At 45.5% G+C, this 20,233-nt stretch overlaps 1 protein-coding gene across 3 annotated transcripts; it reads left to right on the top strand.

Moving 5' to 3' along the window:
• The first annotated feature begins 1,760 nt into the window (after positions 1–1,760).
• Trnau1ap (tRNA selenocysteine 1 associated protein 1) lies at positions 1,761–19,984 on the top strand. Of its 3 annotated transcripts, XM_075944875.1 has the most exons (9): positions 1,762–1,912; positions 2,684–2,781; positions 4,097–4,196; positions 4,887–4,939; positions 11,237–11,368; positions 13,582–13,701; positions 17,832–17,994; positions 18,177–18,210; positions 19,742–19,984. In XM_075944875.1, the coding sequence occupies exons 1-9, from the start codon at positions 1,886–1,888 to the stop codon at positions 19,876–19,878; spliced, it is 864 nt and encodes a 287-aa protein (XP_075800990.1). In that variant the 5' UTR covers positions 1,762–1,885; the 3' UTR covers positions 19,879–19,984. The 3 variants fall into 3 exon arrangements, with proteins under 3 accessions (XP_075800992.1, XP_075800990.1, XP_075800991.1); XM_075944877.1 differs by lacking the exon at positions 2,684–2,781 and having other exon boundaries at positions 1,761–1,912; XM_075944876.1 differs by lacking the exon at positions 11,237–11,368.
• Positions 19,985–20,233: the final 249 nt, after the last annotated feature.

Here is a 20,233-nt window from a genome sequence, read left to right as displayed (position 1 = left end):
ATGCACTTGCTGGGAATTGACCCCGGGTCCTCTGGAAGAACCATTGAGCCATCTCCAGCCCCTGGGATGGGAAAGTATTTTTGTTTTGTTTTTGGCAGGAATTTACTGTGTCCTTGGCTGGTCTGGAACTCACTAGCTTTGAACTCACAAACATCTGCCTGCCTCTGCCTCCCGAGTGCTGCTGGGATTAAAGGTGTACCACCAGGCTCCCAATTTACTGGACTGCTTGCATTTTCAACAGCTGGTATCTTTGCTTAAAACTTGGGTGCTCTGTGGTAAACTTCCTGGGAAATGCTATACACACATGTCCACATACCTAAATAGGGAACCTAGAACAGACTGAATTAGATACCACCAAAATCAGCCTTTGGACCCAGACCCATAGCAGAAGGGAACATGAAATTTGGAGACGCATAGTTGGCTTGGGGATGGAAGGGTCTTAGGGCTTCTTCAGGCACTCAGGGTGGCCTTCATTGTCAGAACTGATCGCAAGGCACAGGGGCTTCCCGTTGCTTAATTTTTTGTTTTGTTTTTTGACACAATTTGTGTAGCCCTGTCTTTCCTGGAACTCTGTAGACCAGACTGACCTCAAACTCAAAACAATCCATTCACTTGCCTCTGCCTCCTGAGTGCTGGGATCAAAGGCTGCGCTACCACCCACTTTCTCCTGAGCTGGGTACCAACCTTATGTTGAAGCCTGGCGGGGAGCTCTCAAAAACCAAGTCTAATAAACTGGGCAGTGGTGGCGCACACCTTTAATCCCAGCACTTGGGAGGCAGAGGCAGGTGGATCTCTGTGAGTTCGAGGCCAGCCTGGCCTACAAGAGCAAGGATAGGCTCCAAAGCTACAGAGAAATCCTGTCTTGAAAAAAAAAAAGTTTACTGAGGGTTTTCTATGGGTAGTTTTGTGTTCTGAGGTAAGCCTTGGCATTGTGGAGTAGAGAGTGGGAGGGGCCAGGGGTAGTGTCTCCCAATTGTAAACCTAGAAGACTAAAGTAGGATTGCCAAAAGTTACTGCAGCCAGCCTAGATTATACAGTGTGTACCAAGACGGCTTGAGCAACATAATGCCTTGCCTTAAGTCAAAAATATAAAAATTAGGGCTGGAGAGATGGCTCAGAGGTTAAGAGCACTGACTGCTCTTCCAGAGGTCCTGAGTTCATTTCCCAGCAACCACATGGTGGCTTACAGCCATCTATAATGAGACCTGGCGCCCCCTTCTGGCTTGCAGGCACACGTGGAAGGAATGCTATACACATAATATATAATAAATAAATAAATATTTTAAAAAATATATAAAAAAGCGGTAAAGCGGGCTGGAGACGTGGCTCGGGCATTAAAGAGAATGAATGCTCTTTCAGAGGACGAGTTTATAGAGACAGAAGCATAAACACTAGGCACTTTTGGGCCGGCCAGGGCTACATAAAGACGGTGCCCCCGCCCCAAACGATGGGTGAGAGGGCTTTGATTGGATTTTAAGTGAGTTTTTTCGGGCTGGAATGCAGAGCCAGAGGACAGCTATGCAGGCAGCGGCTCGTCCAAGCCCCCAGAGAGGTTCCGTCACTAATTTACCTTCGTGCTTAGGCTCGGAATTCCCTAGAGTGCGAGCCTTACCTCTTTTGATTATAGAAGTATTTACTAAGTAGCGGAGTAGTTTGCTTGGCGGCGGCTTCCCGCGCCCCTGCCGACGCCACGCCCCTACCCGCATGGAGCCACGCCCCCTAAAAGCCGGAAGCTGCTGACACAAGTGAGGAAAACCCGGATCGCCGCGGCTGCGTGTGCGCAGGAGGCGTCGCTGACGCAGACTCCGCCGACTCCGGCGGTCTCCGCTGCGCAGACGGGCGCGGGCGCGGGCGCAGGCCCGCACGGTCCCCGCCCGGGTGCGGGATGGCGGCCAGCCTGTGGATGGGAGACGTGAGTGAGGGCCGCGCCTGCTCCGAGAGGACTAGAGGGTCTCGAGTCCTAGGGGAGGGCGGGGCTGAGGGCCAGGGGCCTTCCGATCCCTGGAGGGTGGTGGTGAACTGGACCAGTTCTAGGAACAAGGAAAAGCCAGGCCGGTAGTGCGGTTTGAGGCGCAGGCCTTCATCCCTGCACTTGCGACCGAGGCAGGAGGCCCGCCACAAATTCGAGGCCCCGTAGCGAGTTCTAGGCTGGTTGGGGCTCCGCAGCGAGGCCCTTTCTCACTCCTGCCCTGATAGGACAGGGAGGCTGGGCATCAGAAGGAAGAGTTATCAGGTGCAGAATCTGCGGGTTACAGGTTTTGGGGTCCCCCTTTCCAATATGGCAAAGAAAAGGGGATATTGGGGGTGGAATGGGAGGACTCCACCGAAGAATTGAGGGGCCTTTTGTTTCTAGAGCCGAAGGCACGCAGAGTTCCAAAAAGGGGAGCGATTTTGTTTGTTATTTTTGTTTTGAGATGGGAGCTCACATAGTTCCGACTGTCCTGGAACTCACTATGTAGACCAGCCTGGCCTCGAACTCACAGAGTTCCGCTTGCCACTAGCTCCCCAGTGTGGGGGACTAAACGCGTGAGCCACAGGGCCCCGGAAGGGGAGCCATTTGAAGTAAAGAAGTGGTTTGGAACCACAGCACCCTTCTGTGGAGAGTGTCCTAGACCAAGCGGGAGGGGCTGGACCCCTTAGGGAGCTCCTGGAACTGAGCCTCGCTGTTCCGGTTTTCATGCAGCTGGAACCATACATGGATGAGAACTTCATCTCTAGAGCCTTTGCCACCATGGGGGAGACCGTGATGAGCGTCAAAATTATCCGAAACCGCCTCACTGGGTACATCTCCCTTTCACCTCTCCAGTCCTCCATAGAGCCTACCCCTGCTGCTGTCATGCCAGAGGACAAACATCGCTGGAATCCGGGCTTCTCGCCTGGTAGTGGTCCTCATCACACAGTACCGCAAAAGGAACATGGGGTTGGGGTGGACCCTTACTGAGGCAGAAACAGCTTTCAGGTTTTAGTGTCCCAGTGTTTCAGGGCAGGATGCTGGAACCTGTGTTTGAAAACTGTTGTTTGATCTTTGGTAGATCACTTGTTTGCTTCATGTAGCTTTGTTTTATTTTGAAACTTTTTTCGAGACAGGGTTTCTCTGTGTAGCCTTGGCTGACCTGGAACTCGCTCTGTAAACCAGGCTGGCCTCGAACTCAGCAGTGCAGAACTCTGAACTGCTGAACTCAGCTCCCCTTTGTTGACCTGAGTTGGAGATCCTGGACCTATGATACATTGTATAGACTTTTCAGATAATTAAGCTGGTTTTGTGGCACAGGCCTTTAATCCCAGCACTTGGAAGGCCAGAACAGCCCAAGCTAAATAGAGAAACCCTTTCCCAAAAAGCCAAACAGGAAAGAAACCACAAATAATTCTCAGATAATTAATACAAATGTTAAAGAATGCCCATCCGTGCCACCTCAGGCTCTCTGTCATTGGACAGGAGGGAAATAATTTCAGTTTACCTCAACTGGTTTTAAGGATGCTGTCCTCCCGGAGTATTCATATGGGAGTTGTTCTGAGACCCCTACACAGACCCAAACCCCTATTTATCCTCCTGTATACTGCCAGTGCCTCTAGACGACAATACTAACACAGTGTACAGATAAAACTGTATTGTCTAGGCCAGTGGTTCTCAGCCTTCCTAATGCTCCAACAGTTCTTCATGTTGTGGTGACCCCCAACCATAAAATTTTGCTACTTCATAATTGTAATTTTTCTACTGTTATGAATAATATATGAATCTGATATACAAGCTATCTGACCCCTGTGAATGGTTAGTAAATAGTTCAGGGACTATCCACATTCGCTGTCCTTGAATTAAATTTGCAAGTTGTTTCTCATCTGGAATATGGGGTGGAATAATAATCGAGGCTCTGTTTGTGGTGTGGCACATGCCTTGTAACCCCAGCACTTGAGAGGCAGTGGCAGACCCATCTCTATGACTTTGAGGCTAGCCTGGTCTACAGAGTAAGTTCCAGGACAACCAAAGCTACATAGTCTTAATAAAAAGGAGAAAAAGAAAAGAAAACCATTTTTCCTCTCTTCAGGCCAAGATGTACCTGGATATCTTTATCATTCTGTTTCTCTGCTTTCTTTCCAGAATCCCAGCTGGCTACTGCTTTGTGGAATTTGCAGATTTGGCCACAGCTGAGAAGTGTTTGCATAAAATTAATGGAAAGCCCCTGCCAGGAGCCACACCTGTAAGGACATTTGGATGATGATGACCTTGCCATTTTTATTGTCCTTAATTACCACCACATATTGAATTGCTACTGGATAGTTATATCATTTTCTACAATAGGTAGTGTTATCTTTCTCAACCAGGAAACTGAAGCAGGGAGATACAATGATTTGCTGAAGGCAATACAGGTAGTTAGTAACAGAGCCAAGATTCAGGCAGAAGATTGATTGCCTACAAAACCCTGGCCCTTTCCACTCTGCAGTACTGCCTTCTATGACAGAAGACTCGAAAATCGGGCTGGGGGTGTAGCTCGGTGGTAGAGTACTTACCTAGCATGCCCAAGACCCTGGGCTCAATCCCCAGCTAAAAATAAAGACTTGAAACTCTAGGTCTTTTGCCTGATTGAGAATCTAGAACAGGCTGGTAGCAGCAAGAACACATCTCAAGAGAGTTACATTCTGCTCTTCCCACAGTTACTTAGCTTACAGCTGTACCAGCTGGCACACCTGGGCTCATAGAACCATGGAGCTGGCAGTGCCCTTAACGGTCAACCGTGCAACCCCTTCATTTTATACAGGAGAAAAACTGAGGCTTAGAGAGGGGGAGATGTTTTGGCCAAGGTAATTTATTTCAGTTTTTTTCAAATATTGTTTGACTTTTGAAAGACCCTTCTCTGTTTTAGTTTGTTCATGTGTTTTTAAATTTCCAGGCAAAACGTTTTAAACTGAATTATGCCACTTACGGGAAACAGCCAGACAACAGGTAAGGAGCTGCGTCATTGTATGTCTGAGTAGAGGCACAGATGTCGTGGTGCCAGTTACTGCCAAAAGGAGGGCAGAGAACTGAATCTGACTGTAAAGACGGTATTCTCCTCCTCCCTGGCCCCATCATGTCAGGGCCATGTCTTTCCTTCTTTGGATGTCGCTCTTTTTTTTGGGGGGGGGGGGAGACATATCTCAGACTGGTCTCAAACTCGCTGTGTAGTCAAGGGTGACGTTAAAATTCGGATCCTCTACCTCCCAAGTGCTGTGATGAACACGTGCATGCCCAACCCTGAGTGTTTGAATGTTAGAGACACACCGTGCTGGTGATGGAGCCCAGAACTTTGGGCATGGAAGGCGTCTTTTAGTCACTGTTGTACTGTGAAGAGAGAACATTTAACTGGGTGCTTATGGTTTCAGAAGTTTAGTCTCTTATCGTCACGGTGGGGAGCATGGCAGAAGGCATTGCAGCCTGGTGCTAGAGAAGTAAATGAGAGAGACCAGGTATGGCATGGACTTTTGAAACCTTAAAGCCCACCCCCAGTTGCACACTTCCTTCAACAAGATCAAAACTAATCCTTTTAATCCTATCTAAGCATTCTAATAGATGAGCCTATTGGGACCATTCTTATTCCAGCCCCTTTATTCAAACATACAACAGAAGGCAAGAACTCTTTTTTTTTTTTTTTTTTTTTTTTGGTTTTTCGAGACAGGGTTTCTCTGTGGTTTTGGAGCCTGTCTGGAACTAGCTCTTGTAGACCAGGCTGGTCTCCAACTCACAGAGATCCGCCTCCCAAGTGCTGGGATTAAAGGCGTGCGCCACCACCGCCCGGCTAAGGCAAGAACTCTTATCTTGAGCTCTGACTATTTATTTTTTTGTTTTATTGAAACAAGTTCTCATTCTGTAGCCCACACTTACCTAGAATTCACTAGGTTGCCAAGGTTGGCCTCAACTCACTGTGCCTCATGGTGCCTAAGATTATAGGTGTGTGCTACCATGCCTAGCGAGGCAATGTAAGATTACAGGTGTGGGGCTGGAGAGATGGCTCGAGGTTGAGAGCACTGATTGCTCTTCAGAGGTCCTGAGTTCAATTCTCAGCGACCACATGGTGCCTCACAACCACCTATAATTAGGTCTGGTGCCCTTTTTTTTTTTTTTGGTTTTTCGAGATGGGGTTTCTCCGTGGTTTTGGAGCCTGTCTGGAACTAGCTCTTGTAGACCGCGATGTAGACATCGCCCGGCTGGTGCCCTTTTCTGACATGCCAGCAGAACAGTGTACATAATAAATAAATCTTTTAAAAAAATTATAGTTGGGGGCTGGAGAGATGGCTCAGCGGTTGAGAACACTGACTGTTCTTCCAGAGGTCCTGAGTTCAATTCCCAGCAACCACATGGTGGCTCACGGCCATCTGTAATGAGATCTGGTGCCCTCTTCTGGGGTGCAGGTATGCATACAGGCAGAACACTGTATACATAATAAATAAATAAATAAATCTTTAAGAAAAGAAAAAAAAATTATAGGTGTGTGCCACCATTCCTGGTGAGGCCCTGTCCGTCCCCCTCTCCCCCGACCTTCCACCCTGTTAATTTTCCAGGTTTTGAGGTTTTATTCAGTAAGGACCTATTTACTGTAACAATGTGAAACCAGGCGGTGGTAGTGAATGCCTTTAATCCCAGCACTCAGGAGGCAGAGGCAGATGAATCTGAATTCGAGGCCACCCTGTCTACAAGAGCTAGTGCCAGTACAGGTGCCAAGCTACAGAGAAATGCTGTCTCAAGGGAGGGAAGGATGGATGGAAGGAAGGAAGGAAGGTGTGAGTTGATTATCATTTCCAGTGACTGTCTAGAAGTATTTGGCTGCTGTGTTAAAGATTTACAGTCTGGGCTAGAATAGACAAATTCCAGTTTTGCATTTCCACATTGGAAGCAATCCTGCCAGTTTCACAGAGTTTCTAATTTCGCAATGGTTCTTCAGCTTCATCTCAGGCTATAAAGACAGCGCTGTGGTCAGGTTGACAGCACCCTGTCATCCCAGCTCTCAGCACTCAGGAGGTAGAGATAGGAGGAACGTGGCAAGTTGGAAGTCATCCTGCATTGCACACTGAGTTCTCAGATAGCCGGAGCTACAGAGTGAGAAGCTTATCTAACAAAAACCTTGAGTTGCTCTGCTTAGTCCTCAGTGGTTTTGGAAAGTTTTAGGACAGTGTCTTAGAAGCTTTACCAAGCTTGTTATCTCGTGACCCGGTAATTCCATTCTCCAGAATTTATTCATGGATGTGTGCGGGGTGTAATCTCCTAAATGCTCATTAAAGCGTACATGTGAGGAGAAACGTAGAGGAGAATCCCAGATAGCCTTATAATACAGAAATGGCTGGCTATAATATGTTCATTTGTTAGAATCCTCACAAGACATGTTGCAGAGTCCTGATGTCATGGTGTTGGCAATATGGCTGTGTTGCTTCGACTTACCTCAGACTCCTGCTGTAGCCTCTTGAATAGCTGAGATTTACTGGTGAGCATCACTGCACCCAGTTTGGGCCATATATGAGAACCTAAGATGGCAGAAGTAAAACATGGTGGGTCACACTGAAGTGTTGTAGATGACAGGGACATAGCTCACGAGACAGTGTCTGTGCAGGGAGCCTTGGCTCAATCCTCAGCACCAAATAAAATGTCATAGAGACTTGTCTGTGATCCTGGCACATGGGAGGTAGAAGCAGGTAATTCCGAAGTATAGAAGGAAGTTTTTGTCCCACCTGGTCCTGCAGCTATTCAGTCCCAAAGAACCACACAGGAGCTTATATTTATAAACTGTTTGGCCTATTGCTCAAGCTTATTATTAACTAACTCCTACACATAAATTAGCCCATATTTCTTACCTATGTTTAGCCATGTGGCATGGTTCCTTTTCTCATAAGGCATTCTCATCTTCCTTCCTCTGTGTCTTGCTGGCGACTGCCTGCCTTTGCTCTTCCTAGAAATCTCTTAGTCTGTTTGCCTATACTTCCTGGCCAAACAGCATTTTATTAAACTAATATGAGTGACAAATCTTTACAGTGTACAAGAATATCCCACAGCATTCCCCCCTTTTTAAAAGATTTATTATGTGTACAACATTCTGTCTCCATGTATGCCTACAAGCCAGAAGAAGGCACCAGATCTCATTGTAGATGGCTGTGAGCCACCATGTAGTTGCTGGGATTTGAACTCAGGACCTCTAGAAGAGCAGCCAGTGCTCTTAACCTCTGAACCATCTCTCCAGTCCCCTTTTTCTCCTCAGCAGTCAAACAATTCAAAGACAACACAATAACATACACTATCCAGACTGTATAATTTCCATGTTTACATATCTTTTTTTTACTCTATTTCTTTTTTTTTTTTTTAAGATTTATTTATTATGTATACAACTTTCTGCCTCCATGTATACCCACATGCCAGAGGAGGGCGCCAGATCTCATTACAGATGGTTTGGAGCCACCATGTGGTTGCTGGGAATTGAACTCAGGACCTCTGGAAGAGCAGCCAGTGCTCTTAACCTCTGAACCATCTCCAGTCCCCTTTTTCTCCTCAGCAGTCAAACAATTCAAAGACAACACAATAACATACACTATCCAGACTCTGTATATTTTCCATGTTTACGTATTTTTTTTTACTCTTATTTTATTTTTATTTTTTAATTTTTGGGTTTTTTTTTTTTTTTTGATTTGTTATGTATATGGTGTTCTGTCTGTCTGTATGCTTGCTGGCCAGAAGAGGGCACCAGATCTCATTACAGATGGCTGTGAGCCACCATGTGGTTGCTGGACCTCCAGAAGAACAGTCAGTGCTCTTAACCTCTGAGCCATCTCTCCAGCCCTAATTTTTGGTTTTTTGAGACAGGGTTTCTCTGTGTATCTTTGGCTGTCCTGGAACTCACTCTGTAGACTAGATTGGCCTCAAGCTCACAGAGATCTGCCTGCCTCTGCCTCCCAAGTGCTGGGATTAAAGGCATGTGCCACCACACCCAAATACTCTTTTTTTAAGGACTTTCTCTGTCCATTTTCTTTTCTCTCCCAAGCCTATGTATATTTTTAAATACATTGTAAACCGTTTTGAGGTTTTTTTTTTTTCATCTGAATCTGTCCTTACCATATATCTCTCTTTTTCTGAGCACATGAGTTTTTATAGTCTGCTAAACAGCACACCTAGGATTAAAGCTGTGACTTTGGCGGCTGGCTCCACCCCATTTCTTATCTTTCTGAGAGTCTAGCTTCATGGCGGAGGTATTGGCAGCAATCACATTTATTGCCACATCTCTGGAGTTTCTAGGTCCATGCCACCACCAAGAAGCCTGATGCCAGTCGGTCATAAATAGCACTTTAGTGTTTGATGGCAGAGTTTTCAGAGTGTACAAAAGCATTATCCCACAGCACGGAATTTCAAGGTCATTTTAAGTAAAATGTGGAGTTTGAGGCTAGCTTGAGCTACATGAGACTTTTTCAAAAAACAGTGGGCTTTAGAGATGGTTCAGCATTGAACAGAGAGTATTCTTGCAGAGGACCAGAGTTTGTTTCCATCATGTATATAGGTATTGAGATGAGATCTCATATAGCCTAGGCCAACTTTGAACTTGCTATATAACTGAAGCTAACCTCGAACTTGTGAATCCTCCTGTTTCTCCATGGGCATGGAAAACTATACCAAGGATATGTATCTTGCTTAAAATGCTTAAATAAGACCTAGCATGGTGGCACAAAAAAAACAAAAATTGAATCTGAATCTCTAAATACATTTGTAAACATTTCTAGGAAAGATTTAACGACCTTGTTCCAACAGAGTTTGAGAATTTCTTAACTAGATTTTAGGTCTTTAGGAGATAAGGGTCTTATTTTATTTTATCATTGGAATTAAAATATACATTGAATACCTGTCTGGTTTCTTTTTTTGTAAATATTTATTATGTATACAGTGTTCTACCTCCGTGCATGCTTGCATGCCAGAAGAGGGAACCATATCTAATTGTAGATGGTTGTGAGCCACCATGTGGTTGCTGGGAATTGAACTCAGGTCCTCTGGAAGAGCAGTCAGTGCTCTTAACCCTCTGAGCCATCTCTCCAGCTTCCTGTCTAGTTTCTTAAAACAAAACCAAACATAAAAACTCCTGGTCAGACATTGTGGCATGCACCTTTAATCCTAACACTCAGAAGGCATAGGCAGGTGGATCTCTGTGAGTTTGAGGCCAAACTGGTCTAAACAGTGAGTTCCACGACAGCCAGGGTTGTTACACAGAGAAGCCCTGTCTCGAAAAACAAAACAAAAACCTCCTTGGAGATACCTCTTATCTAGCCCCTCACCTGTTCTGTCTCTCCTGTTCTCTCCCTCTCTATATTTTTTTTTTTTTTTTTTTTTTTTTTTTAAATATTTATTTATTTATTTATTATGTATACAATATTCTGTCCGTGTGTATGTCTGCAAGCCAGAAGAGGGCACCAGACCTCATTACAGATGGTTGTGAGCCACCATGTGGTTGCTGGGAATTGAACTCAGGACCTTTGGAAGAGCAGGCAATGCTCTTAACCACTGAGCCATCTCTCCAGCCCCCTCTCTATATTTTTTGAGACAAGGTTTCAGTATGTAGCCTTGGCTGGCCTGAAACTTACTAGGTAGACTAGTCTAGCCTGGAACTCAGAGAGAGAGACCTACCTCTGCCTCCTAACTGCTGTGATTAAAGGAGTGCTTCATCTTCCCCTCCCCAAGATAAGGTTTCTCTGTGTAGCCCTGGCTGTCATGGAATTTGCTCTGCAGAATAGGCTGGCCTCAAACTTAGAGATCCATCTGCCTCTGCTTCTGCCTCCTGAGTGCATGCATGCCCCACCACACCCAGCCCTGTACTCTCTTGATGCTTTAAGTCAGATAGATTTTGTGTAGTGTCTGCTGACCTCAGAGCAGGGAGCTATTTCTGTAATCTTTTGCAGAAGTATAATGAACTATAGTTCTAGACTGACAAAGCTTCACATGCATGAGACACTGGGTTTGAGTCTAGGCAGTAGAGTGGGGTATCTGATTAAGTGGGCACATCAGATTTAGTGTTTCTGAGAAGCCCCTAGAGGCTTAACCGAACTGTGCCCTTACTCAATATGTGTCCCTATAATTCCTGCACTCAGAAGGCTTAGGCAGGAGGATTGCTGGGAGTTTGAAACCAGCCTGGGCTCTGTGGCAAAACCTTTTGTCTTAAAAAAGACGAAGGGAGAAAGAAAGATTCCAGAAACTCACAGCAGGGTTTTGATATTTTTCTTGCTGACTCTTCTCTCCTCTCAGCCCTGAGTACTCCCTCTTTGTCGGGGACCTGACCCCAGACGTGGATGATGGCATGCTGTATGAGTTCTTTGTCAAAGTCTACCCCTCCTGTCGGGGAGGCAAGGTGGTTTTGGACCAGACAGGCGTGTCTAAGTAAGGCCTTACTGCTATTTATGTTTACTTTGTTCAGCATTCTTATCTTCTGGGGGGACGGATCAGAGACACCAAGGAGGGTGGTGGCCCAGAGTGCAGGCTTTCGAGCTCAGCTTCATCACTGACGAGGGAATGTGTACTAGACAAGTTACAGATTCTCACTGTTTCCTAATCTATAAATTGAAGCAATATTATATGATTGACAAGGATTAGAGGAACTATGAATAGCTGGGTTTTGTATTTATTTCTGTTAATAAGGCTTTCTATGTAGTTAAAAATACTGTTCTTTAGCCTAGTGTGGCCCTGCACACCTATATTCCCAGAACTTGGGTAGTGGATGCAGGAGGATCAGAAAATCAAGGCCATTCATCTTTTATGAATATATAGTGAGTTCAAGGCCAGCCTGGGCTACACGAGGGTCTCTGTTTTTGTTTTTCAAGACAGAGTTTCTCCGTGTAGCCCTGGCTGTCCTTGAACTCTCTCTGTAGACCAGGTTGGCCTCTAACTCAGAGATTCACCTGCCTCTGCCTCCCCGGTGCTGAGATTAATGGCGTGCACCACCACTGCCCGGCTGAGACTTTCTTTTTTTTTTTTTGGTTTTTCGAGACAGGGTTTCTCTGTGGTTTTTTTTGGAGCCTGTCCTGGAACTAGCTCTTGTAGACCAGGCTGGTCTCGAATGAGACTTTCTTAATGCTCACCTGTCCACCCCCACAAAAGAAAAGAAAAAGGAGGGTTAAGTTTTCCATTTGAAAATGGAGAGACCTGTCAACACTTGGAAGGCGAAAGCTAAGGATTTTGAACTCAAGCCAGCCTGAGCTACACAGCAAGACCCTACCTCAAACAAAACAAGAAAAATGAAGCTAGACTTGTTGGCACAGGTCTATAATCCCAACTGCCCAGCTGAGGCAGCAAGATTGCAAATTCAGGGTTTTTGTGTGCTGTGCAATGAGTTTAAGACCAGGGTAGGCAACTTAGCAAAACCCTGCCTCAAAAAAATAAGTCCATAACCTGGTGTACAGAGCAAGTTCCAGGAGAGATGCAGGGCTACACAGAGTAACCTTGTCTTAAAAAAACAGACAGTCAAGGGGGCTAGGGATATGGCTCAGTAGTTAACAGCACTAGTCATTTTTCCAGAGGACCTGGGTTCAATTCCCAGACCCTCATGACAGCTCACAAGTATCTGTAACTCCAGTTCTAGGGGATCTGACACCTTCATACGGACACAGGCAAAAACATCAATGCTCCTAAAATAAAAATAGATACAACCAAATACTAAGATGTAGCTAAGTAACCAATACTTGGGTTAGCATGCACAAGGTTCCGAGTTTGGTTTCCCCACTCAAAAGAAAAGAAGGTACTTTTTTTTTTTTTTTCAATTCTTTGCTGTGCCTGGGATTGAACCCAGCCATATCCCACCATTCCAAGAAAGGCTTGTTCTTTTTGTATTTGTACTAGATGTTACACCCAGGTACTTAGTGTACTAAGCTAATGCCCTACCACAGAGCCACTTCCTCAGTCCTGACTCCCACCCCTCTATTTCCCCATATGGTCGTGGCTGGCTTCAAACTCACAATTCTCCATGCTCAGCTTCCCTAGTACCAGAATTACAGGCATGTGCCACCAGCAGCAGCTTATTCTTCGTCAGTTAAGTCTGCTTCTGTTGTGTGTGACTCTGAGCTAGTTATCAACCCTCTCTGAACTTTGGCTGCTCTTTAGTGCTGTGTGTGTAGTACTCCGTGTGATGGGGTAACCTTGAAAGTGTCCTCAGCACCTTGTCCAGCAGATAGTACACACTGTTAATTGTAGATGTCATGAGCAGACTCTAAGTTGTTTGACCTCAAGGAACAGGAACCAGGTCTGTCTGTAACTGTTTCCCGACATGCCTGATACAACCCTGCAGGAGTCGAAAAGTCTGCAGGGCAAACTTCACCTGTCCCCACAACTACACGGTGCTAATAATGTTGCCTTCCCCTCGTTTGGGAAGGAGCCCCTGGATGAAGAGCATGGGGGCTGAACTGAAAGGAGGAGTTCCCACAAGTGTCAGGATCATACTGTGTGACCGTCCTGCCCTCTGGGTTTGACTCTCTCTCCCTTTCTGGCCCTTTCCCTTTGTGCTCCAGCCCACCTCTTTTTCTACCCCCTTTTCCATGTTTCCTCTTGTAGGCTTCATCACTTTTGTGGTCTAAGTTGCGTGTTTTTTTTTCTCCCTCTAGGGGCTATGGTTTTGTGAAATTCACAGATGAATTGGAACAGAAGCGAGCCTTGACGGAGTGCCAGGGAGCAGTGGGACTGGGGTCTAAACCTGTGCGGCTGAGTGTGGCCATCCCTAAAGCGTGAGTTCCGCAGAGAGCATAGGCCTGGACTAGCTAGCTTGCCCTGGGCCCTCTTTGGCTGTTTGCTGAGTCAGGACATCCATATGCGCAACGCACGTCTGCAGAGAGGCAGATGTCACAAATACTATGTGCTTTGGCCAGGCTTGGTGTGGAGGATGAACTAGCGTAGCCACACACCCCTGGGAGCTAATAGCCGAGGGGTCAGACATTGAGAGCAGCAGTAGGGAAAGATGTTTTGTTCCATATCTTTACTCTTTGGCCAGCTGCTGCTGTTGGGAAATTATCTATAGAGTTTGTTAAAATTAAAAAAAAAATTCTAACCAGTGTCTGAAATACTGTGTATCTCAGGGCTGAAAAAGCTCTTGGAAATCCATGGTTTGTTTTGTTTTGTTTTGATAGACAGGGTCTCTATGGTTACACCTAGCTTTGTTGTTTTGTTCTTTGAGACAGGGTCTTACTATCTCTATTCTTGGCTTGCCTAGAACTCACAGAGACCCACCTGCCTCTGCCTCCAAGTGCTAGCATTAAAGGTGTATGCCATCACTCCTGGTCCAAGTGACATGTCTATCCTTCAGCCAATGCAGTATTTCTCAGCAGGTAGAGATTTCACTCACTAGGAGGCATTGGTGGCATCTGGATATATTTTGGAGTATTACAACGTACTAGTGGCATCCAGGAGGTTTTAGTGAGGGGTGCTGCTCCAGATGCTTCAGTGCACCAGGCAGTGGTACACCCCTACCACTGGCAGGAGTAACAGGGCCAGCCTGGTCTACAGAAGGACTACCAGGATAGGTTCCAAAGCTACAGAGAAACCCGGTCTCAAAAAACCATAAACAAACAGATGTAACAGGGTCCAAGATATCTTGACCACAAAGTACAAGGGCAGCTAAACTTCAGGAGATACCTTCCCAATGGTCGTTTTGAAACAACAGCGACTTGAATGTTTGACAGGATTTCACCATGTAGCCCTGGCTGGTTTAGAACTTGCTGAGCAGAACAAGCTGGCCTCAAACACAGAGATCTGCTTGTCTCTGCCTCCCAAGTGATTGATGGGATTAAAGCAAAGAGAGATTGTTTTGGGTTTTTTTGTTTGTTTTTGAGACAGGGTTTCTTTGTGTAATCCTGGCTGTCCTGGAATTAGCTCTTGTAGATCAGGCTGACCTCGAACTCACAGAGATCTTCCTGCCTCTGCTTCCTGAGTGCGGGATTAAAGGTGTGCACCACCACTGCCTGGCAGAAAGATTGTTTTTAAGGAAAGTAACAGGTCCGGATAGATGGCTTACTGGCTAAATAGCCCTTTCTGCTCCTTCAGAAGACCTGAGTTTAGCTTCCAACACCCACTTTAGACAGCTCACAGCCACCTATGACTTTAGCTCTTGGGCTCTGATACTTTTCTTCTGCCCTCCTTTCGCATATCCCCACACAGAAACATACACATAAATAAAAACCTTTAAAAATCATAATTTCATTATTCTAAATTGGCTGTAATGCCGTGAGTGGTGCCACACACCTGTAATTCCAGGACTCAGGCAGTTGAGACAGGATCAGAGTTCCAGGTCAGCATTGCAAAACCATGTGGAGTAAACAAGCAAACTAAAATTTTAAAAAGCAATTTTCATACCTCAAGTCCCTTGTTCATAAACTATAAATTGAGGGGGCTGGAGAGACAGCTCAGAGGTTAAGAGCACTTCCTGCTCTTCCAAAGGTCCTGAGTTCAGTTCCCAGTAGCCACATGGTGGGTCACAACCATCTGTAATGAGATCTGGTGCTATCTTCAGGCCTTCAGGCTTACATGTAGACAGAGTACTGAGAATACTGTATACATAATAAATAAATAAATCTTTAAAAAAAATAAACTATAAATTGAGTCAATTTACATGTGGTAGGATTTATTTCTCTTCTAATTATGGGATTTAAATCCAGAGTCTTACACTCTGTTTTGAATTTCATAAGTAATATTCATTTTCCCCCTCAGCTTATTCCATATTCCTGCTTTTCCATGTAGCTGTACAGTTTTATGTGTGTGGTTTTGCTTACCTTTTGGTGGGAGTGGGGGTGCTGAGACTTCACAAATGCTAAGCACAGGTTCTACGACTGATGTATGCTCCTGTCTGATTTTATCTTAGTTATACTACTGCATATTCTTTTATATATAAGTTCTGTTCAACAATTCTTATGTTGTTGATCATTTTGACTGTTTTTGGTGCATTCCTGTTTGTTTGATAATTAGACTCGGGCAATATAGCTGTAAGCGGGAACCAAGGCCCATCTGCAAACTTGTGATTTGTTCTGTCTATTCCACACTGAACACAGTTTTTAGTAATCAGTGCCCACCCCTGAGGAGGTGCTCTCAGACCCTTGGGATAAGGAGAACTTCACTGTAATGCATAGGTGTCTGAAGAAAACACAACCAACCCCGTCCAGGAAGATGAACTCAGTTACTGTCGACAGAGTGATGGATACCCATAGATTCATTAAGGAGGGGTCGAAGAGGTGAATATTAGGTATGCCCAGCCCAGCACTTGGCAAGTAGGACTATCTGCCTATCGCCTTCAGCGAAGCGTCCTGGGCTAGAGCTAGGTGCTTTGGTGTTCAGCACTTGGATTTGCTTAGCACTAACTGAGTCCCTTTCACTAAGCAAGAGCTCGAAAGCGCTCAGTCAAGTGTTGCAGCCTTTGCAGTGCCTGGTATTCTCAGCTCCTGCTAACAGCTGTTTCCTATCTGGGTTGATAAGCATAGCAATGGAATATACCAGTCATGAGGGCAGAAGTCACTGTCCTCTTGAGTCCGCCAACTACATGGTGGAGTCAGCCTCTGGCCCTTGCATGTTTTTGGTATCATAGGACATTCTTAGCTCAAATTGTCATGTGCTTGAGCTTCTCCACACATGGTTTTTGTGTCTTTGAAAGCAGTGAAGCCTTTGTAGATTTGTGGATTTGGCAGTCTATCTTTGGTTGGAGTGGTGGTGGTTACAGTATGGTAAAAAGGAAGCTTCCCTGGCGGATTCTTCGGAATGTGAGAGTTAAATCTAGACCCGGCCTAGTGACTTGTCTTTGCTTTTCTTGTTTTGTTTTCTCCAGACCTGGTTTCTCTGTTTAGCTTTGGAACTAGCTCTTGTAGACCAGGTGGGCCTTGAACTCAAAGAGATCCACCTGCCTCTGCCTCCCTAGTGCTGGGAATAAAAGCATGTACCACCACTGCCCAGCTTAAAAATTTTTTTAAAGATTGATTTATTATGTATACAATGTTCTGCCTGCATGTATGCCTTCATGCCAGAAGAGGGCACCAGATCTCATTATAGATGGTTATGAGCTACCATGTGATTGCTGGGAATTGAACTCAAGACCTCTGGAATAGCAGAAAGTGCTTTTAACCACTGAGCCATCTCTACAACCACCGGATATTTTATTTTTTTATTTTACATGCATTGGTGTTTTGCCTACCTGCATGTATGTATGTGTGTGTGAGGGTGTATAGCACCTGGAACTGGAATTACAGACAGTTGTGAGCTGCCATGTGATGCTGGAAATTGAACCAGAATCCTCTGGAAGAACAGTGCTCTAACTGCTGGCAATCTCACCAGCTCCATAAAGCCCGATTTCTTATGTTATATTTTCCTGAGCTTTTGCAACTGTCAGAGAACAGAGCCCCCCCAAGATCCTGAGAATGGGGCTGGAGAGATGGCTCAGAGGTTAAGAGCATTGAGCTGCTCTTCAGAGGTCCTGAGTTCAATTCTGAGTACCCACCTGGAGGCTCACAACCATCTATAATGAGATCTAATGCCTCTTCTGGTATGCACACATACATGCAAACAAAACACCCATATACATAAACTACATAAACAAATCTTTAAAAAAAATTTGGAGGGGGGTCTTGAAGACAGACAACCTGAGCAAAGAAAGGCTTGTATCCTAAGAGCGAGGGTTCTGCAGGCAAACTGTCTGGGTTTATGTTTGTGCCTTAGTCTTGTGACCCTGGACCAGACACTTAAATGCTCTGTCCTAGCCTTCATCCTACAGCAGGGAGGGGGATACGGAGTGTGGAGGCAGCCGGAGGGAACCCTCCCAGAGCACTTAGTGCAGTCCGTGGTCAAGGCAAATCCTCTTACATCTGATTTTGTTCCCCATAAGGAGCCGTGTAAAGCCAGTTGAGTATAGCCAGATGTACAGTTACAGCTACAACCAGTATTACCAGCAGTACCAGAACTACTATGCCCAGTGGGGCTACGACCAGAACACAGGCAGCTACAGCTACAGCTACCCGCAGTATGGCTATACACAGAGCACCATGCAGGTAACACATTCGGAAACTCTTGGGTCTCATTTCCCCTCCAGGGACCACCATTTTCTACAGTGAAGTTGGTAGCGGGTTGGGGTTTTGAAAAAGTGGGGAAGGCTAGTGAGACCTAGCTCTATTTGTCAAAAGTCAGCCAGAATTTTCTCAGGCTCCTCATCAGTCCTCTCCTCTCTTGACAGACATATGAAGAGGTTGGGGATGATGCCCTGGAAGGTAAGAGTCCCTTCAAACTCCTGGTAGTTGTTTCAAGTACCAGCTGTGGGCCCTCAACTAGATGTAGCTGTGGAGTTGGAGCCTGTCCTGGAACTCACTCTGCAGACCAGACTGGATTCGAACTCAGAGATCCGCCTGTCTCTGCCTCCTGAGTGCTGGGACTAAAGGCGTGCATCACCACAGCCTGGGGAGAATGTGTCTGCTTTCTAGTGGTGTGGACACACCCATGATTGCCAGGTTCTGCCTGTTATAATGAAATGAGTGCTGCTCCCAGGGAGCTTGTTACTTCCAAGCTGTGGCACTCTGCCCCACCCAGTGGCTCTGTAACATTGATACTGTTATTTTATATTTGTTGGTTTTTTTTATTGGTTTGTTCTTATTTCATGTGCATTGGTGTTTTGCCTGCATCTAATGAGGGTTCCATATCCCCTAGAACTAGAGTTACAATTGTAAACTGTCCTTTGTAAGAGCAGCCAGTGCTCTTAACCACTGAGCTATCTCTCTAGCACCTACTTTGTATTTGTTTACCAGTTTGTAAGATTAATTTTGTGTCTAAATTTCCTTCTGTTTTGGTTTGAGATATAAGGTCAGGCTGATCTTCACTGTGCTATGAATGACCTTGAATTCCTGTTCTTCCTGCTTTGCCTGCACATACAAGCCGGTTTTTAAAGGATGGGAGGTTGAGACTAGACTTTGCGTTTATGGTTAGGTTGGGTCTTATAGTGAGACTTTGTATCAAAAGAAATAGCAGGTGTGATTGTGCAGCCTTTAAATTTAACCCTTGCAAGGCAAGGGTAGGGGCATCTCTATGAGTTCGAGGCTAGCCTAGTCTACATAGTGCCAGGAAAACTTGAGAAGAGAGAAGAGGGAAAAGACTAACTCAGCTTGGTGTGGTAGTGCAGGGCTTTATTCTCAGCATTGGATTCTAGACCAGACAGCACCACACAGTGCACCTCCTAGAGAGATACTTTACTGTGGGCTTCTCTTTGTGAACATCTTTCATGGTTAACATGGTAAAGCACTTCTGTAGTCTCCTGGCTGGGGCACAATTGTGTTTGAGATTTACCTGGACTGCAGACCGTCTCAACACCCAGGTCTGTTACGGGTCTTTAGACATTCTCAGTATTTCAGTGCAGGTGGAGTTACTCATGATCCATCTGCCTCCACTTCCCAAGAGTGAGGCTATAGGGATGCCACCACACCTTGAAAATGTATGTTTGTGATTTCTCAGAGACAGAACTAAGTCCCCAATTCATGTGACCAGGCATTTCATCAGACATTGGTTTAGTTCTTAAGGTAACACTTAAGGTAACATTAACTTAAATGTTTTCCAAATCTGAGCAGAACAGAAAATCTAAGACAGATGTAGCGTTGTAAACTGGAAGGAGAACCTGGCTGCTGTCACATGGTCCAAATTACAGTGATTTCCATCTTCGATACCCACTCTAAGATGCCCGGAGGCAGGAGCCTGAGCGCTCCTTCCAGGTGGTTCTTTTGGCCTGCTTGATCTTGTCCTTTCTTTTTCCTGCAGACCCAGCGCCACAGCTGGATGTGACTGAGGCCAACAAGGAGTTCATGGAACAAAGTGAGGAACTGTACGATGCACTGATGGACTGTCACTGGCAGCCCCTGGACACTGTGTCTTCAGAGATCCCTGCCGTGTTGTAGCCACGACATAAGGATCTGGGTTGTTTTTTTTTTTTTTTGTGAAGCTTTTATCTTTTTGAAAATGGTTTACAAGATTTTAATAATTTACTGTTTTCTGAGATTGTGAGCAACTCCTCCACTTGTTATTTGTTATTATTAAGCCGTAGTGAAAGACATGGAATTGTTCTAACAGGAGTTTGGTAGATCACGTGACATTTTAAGACCCTTAGCTGGAATACTCGAGAGAAGTTGCTTAGTGGCCAAGAGCACTTACTGTTCTCCCAGAGGACCAAGTTCTGTTTCCAAGTCAGGCAGCTCTGCTACCCTGCATGAGACTCCAACTGCAAAGAACCCGAACATCCACTTCTGTAGATAC

Source organism: Microtus pennsylvanicus, chromosome 13 (assembly GCF_037038515.1).
Source record: "Microtus pennsylvanicus isolate mMicPen1 chromosome 13, mMicPen1.hap1, whole genome shotgun sequence".
In the NCBI taxonomy this organism is placed as follows: domain Eukaryota; kingdom Metazoa; phylum Chordata; class Mammalia; order Rodentia; family Cricetidae; genus Microtus; species Microtus pennsylvanicus.
This window is presented reverse-complemented; position numbering and strand designations above follow the sequence as displayed.